General features: G+C 42.3%; 1 protein-coding gene across 1 annotated transcript in view; it reads left to right on the top strand. All coding sequences in view use genetic code 11, as the record gives it.

Moving 5' to 3' along the window:
* Positions 1-3300, top strand: part of EGR_07634 (hypothetical protein) — a gene marked incomplete at both ends in the record, with an annotated part of 4984 nt that extends 1684 nt beyond the window's left edge. Inside the window, 5 exons of the mRNA XM_024496883.1 lie at positions 682-871; positions 1533-1935; positions 2477-2642; positions 2988-3055; positions 3235-3300. Coding sequence (XP_024348739.1) covers positions 682-871; positions 1533-1935; positions 2477-2642; positions 2988-3055; positions 3235-3300 — 893 coding nt within the window. The remainder of the gene's footprint in view (positions 1-681; positions 872-1532; positions 1936-2476; positions 2643-2987; positions 3056-3234) is intronic.
* Between the last annotated feature and the right edge of the window lie 377 nt (positions 3301-3677).

Here is a 3677-nt window from a genome sequence, read left to right on the forward strand (position 1 = left end):
CACAGACTATTCAACCGGCACTTCTCTACATCCCATCTAAATTGCTAACCAAATATTTTTCTCCTGTCTTTCATCAATCATACAAATCCGCTTTCAAGACCAATGTAAATATGACCGTCATCCATCGAGAGTTTGATAATGGAAAGTGTGCACATCCTTGCTGTTCTGCTTGTCTTCGTGTTTACTTCTTGAACTAACACCTGTTCTGCGTGACACCGTGAAGAGGCCAATTATCCTTTACATATCTCTGGCAACATTAAATTGTTGTGGGAACCTATAGACATCGAGGATAGTAGATGGAGACGTGAAAAAGACGACCACACAGGTGAGTGACACGTGCGCAAGGAAGAAGTAGATGTCAATGGGGACAGGCAAGTAGTCGACGACAGGGATAAAATGCACATCCATAATGGGAATGAAGGCATCGATGTACTTAAGCATGAAGTTGGCGATGAGAACGGTGGACAGGACTTAAAAATGAAACTGATGTAAAGGATGAAGAGGATAAGGCCAATTATGAAGTTTGGGATGATAATATGAAGGATGTTATGAAAAGAGGAAGATGAGGGAGGCAAAGTAATTATGATAAGCACGAACGTTTAGAAGTAGGCGAAGACGATGAAAATTGGGAAGACTAAGAGCATGACAGAGATTAGGGTGTTTATGTCGAAAACAAGGAAGATGGTGACGTCGAGAATTGTGATGAGCAGGAGCATGAAGAAGACGACGGGGACTATGGAGAGGACAAGGATAGTGTTGAAGACGACAAGTATTTTAATGAAGTTGAAAATGAAAATGACGACGTCATCTATAAAGATGATGACTATGACAAAGTCTTAAATGATGAAGATGAACATCATGAAGACTGGAGGTCTGCGAGGCAGAGAACTGAGTACTGATTACCATGTAAGTGAAGGAGCTTAATGAAAGGGAGATGAACAATTGACTGTGCAGGTAAAATTGAAGGAAGTAAATATACTACCCCTGCATTCACTAAAGGTGTATAAACAAGTCTCTGATGGTGGTAGGACTTTATCTTCCTTCTTTTGCACCCTTTTGCGGACGATTCATCTTGTCTTCTGCACTCACCATCGCCTCTTCTTACACCTCACTGTATTCCATCCATTCAAATCTTTATGCTTTTCGTCATCTCCTGAGACATTGTATTTATCATTTCTATTCACCTTTTCATTCTTGCATTTCGCTGTCCTTGTGAATATCTTCACCGTTTCCCACATCCAAGTTGATGCTACTAGGGCTACGTGGAGAGCCATCCACTACTTTGCAGTCCACATTCGATCTGGCGTTGACTCAACCCTCAAACCGGCCATAAATATCGTTCCAAGGCCTAAAAAGTGCGGATTCTTCATTCTCGGACTTCAGATGCAAGCGATAGCATTGCCTTGTATCTTGTGCAGGCGATGGAATCTTCACTGAATGTGGGGGAAGATTTGTCATGTGAAGGCCGATTTTACCTGCATAAATTGCAGGAAGATGTGAATTCCTTATATCAAAAGACAATAGATGTGCAGTTCAAAGATCTTCTTTTCTCACTTTGTCATCAATTTTGTCGTTTATGTCAAAGACAGACGTAGAGGGTACCCCTGGAAGAAATGGATGCCTCTCCCTATGTCACTGACAGCATTGACCTGGTGGCGGAAGGTGATGCGATTACTCGCAAGACCGTCGTCGTATTCATCGACAAAATTGATTCTGAAGGTGGTGAAATTTAGGGAGATGGTTTCCTACACGAAGGAAAATAAGGGGCATAGTGGACGTATGTGTAAAATTGGAGGAGGCAGAGGAAGAAGACATATGTACGTAATGCTGACTGTGATGGATGGGGCACAAATACTGGAGAAGATAAAAAAAGCTATGATAAAGACGACAGCGATGAAGACTGAAATCTTGAAGACAAATGAATGCGTCGATTATGTAGGAAATATAAAATGGATGAAGCGGCCTTGGTAGCACCAGAATTGGTTGGGTTGCAATGTGGCACCACTTGAATACACGTAGAAAGCACGTCCAAGACTTGGGCGTTTTCAGCAAAAATAGGACCGTGATGCTGAAGTAAATACATTGTACTCTAGACCCATTTTTTCACCTATTCGTTCAACTTTTCCTCCATGCAAGGATTTCACGATCCATCTGTTTTCTACTCATACACATATATATCCATTCATCCATCCACACCTTGCCCATCATCTACTCATCCTCTTATGTCTCCATCCTAATAGTAATCCATTCAAGCACCTCTATATGCATAAATTTCTTCACCCATCACGCATCCGCTCCTTATCCATCAATCCTTGTATCCATCTCTCTATCTAACTATCCGTCCACACCTCTCTGTATCCAAATGCCAAAATTAGTGACTAGTGAACAAATAAGGTAGTTCGAAATAATTAGCTTAGTATCCTGATGGTCAGGGAGGGAGGATGAGAGAGATAGAAAAGTAAATTTCCTTTTTTAGATGCCACTCACCACCGTCATCCTGATGACAGTGCTCCAAATCACTGATACCTCCACTGATCATGAGGAGGTTCTGACTATTGGTAGTCGCAGAGGAAGCTTTTGCCGAATTGTGCAGAATGCCAGAAGCGGATGTATGGGAGGAGGGAGAACACGTGCCTGCAACAGTGAGAATGAAGTTATTTACCACCTCTACGAATCTGAATTCACTCACCGAGAGTGATGAGGACTAGAAAGATAAGTTTCTTTAAGTTAAGATTGATGCAGATCCATCCATCCTTCCAGTGAAGATCCGCAACTTCGACGAAATCGATAACTTGCCTGGCTTTAGATGCATCCTCTTAGATGTCTACAATGTTGACAAGGTGACGCCGTTTGCAGGACAGGATCGACACAGTTTACGCTCTCTAAAATTGTGAATGTCCGACGGGCCAAACAAATCGTTTCGTGATTGTAGCTCAGCAGATAAAAATGTCTTAATTAGAGATACTTTGTTGCATTTGTATTTGTAGGTATTCGTTTCCATTCAGCAGTTGACTTTATCCTGTCTGAATACTATTTAAACGATCAACGCGGAGCAGTAAGTGCTGAGAGTGAAGGAGGCGAAGTTAACAACAGAATGAGAACGTTGCAAAAGGAGTGACATTTATCATGCAGCAATGTTAACCCTCCTGTGACATCAGTTGTACGATACTGGCTTGGGTTTGATGTCAGTAGTATGCCTAATTTTTTGCAAGATTTCAACACCTCTACTTCCAGATCCGTAGCTTGAGACCATTGATTACGAAATTGGGACCATGGAGACAACACAACCTGGGGCCATGAAAACGATATTGGAGACACCCGTAGAGGAATGAGTGGTGTAAATGTCACAGGACGAACGCAGCGGTGGTACGCATTAACGCAGATCGCATAACAGAGACCATCGTACCCGAGTCACCAAAACTGATGCCCGCCAGGCGAGCCTACTTATTAACAGGCAGTAGCGATTGCATTGAGAAGAAACGTGCTAAGGCTCAAGACAAATTGACTTGAGGAGAAAGTGGTGAGACATTCACCTCATTGCTTGGAAGCACACAAACATAAGCAAATCAAAATATAAAGGAACAGATATCAGTTAGCTGTACGTGGAAACAATAGCACCAGTGGGTGTCTGAGAATCGTTAGAGTAATGGAAGCGCTAAACTACGCCAAAAAGCGCT

Source organism: Echinococcus granulosus, assembly GCF_000524195.1.
Source record: "Echinococcus granulosus chromosome Unknown EG_S00082, whole genome shotgun sequence".
NCBI lineage: Eukaryota > Metazoa > Platyhelminthes > Cestoda > Cyclophyllidea > Taeniidae > Echinococcus > Echinococcus granulosus.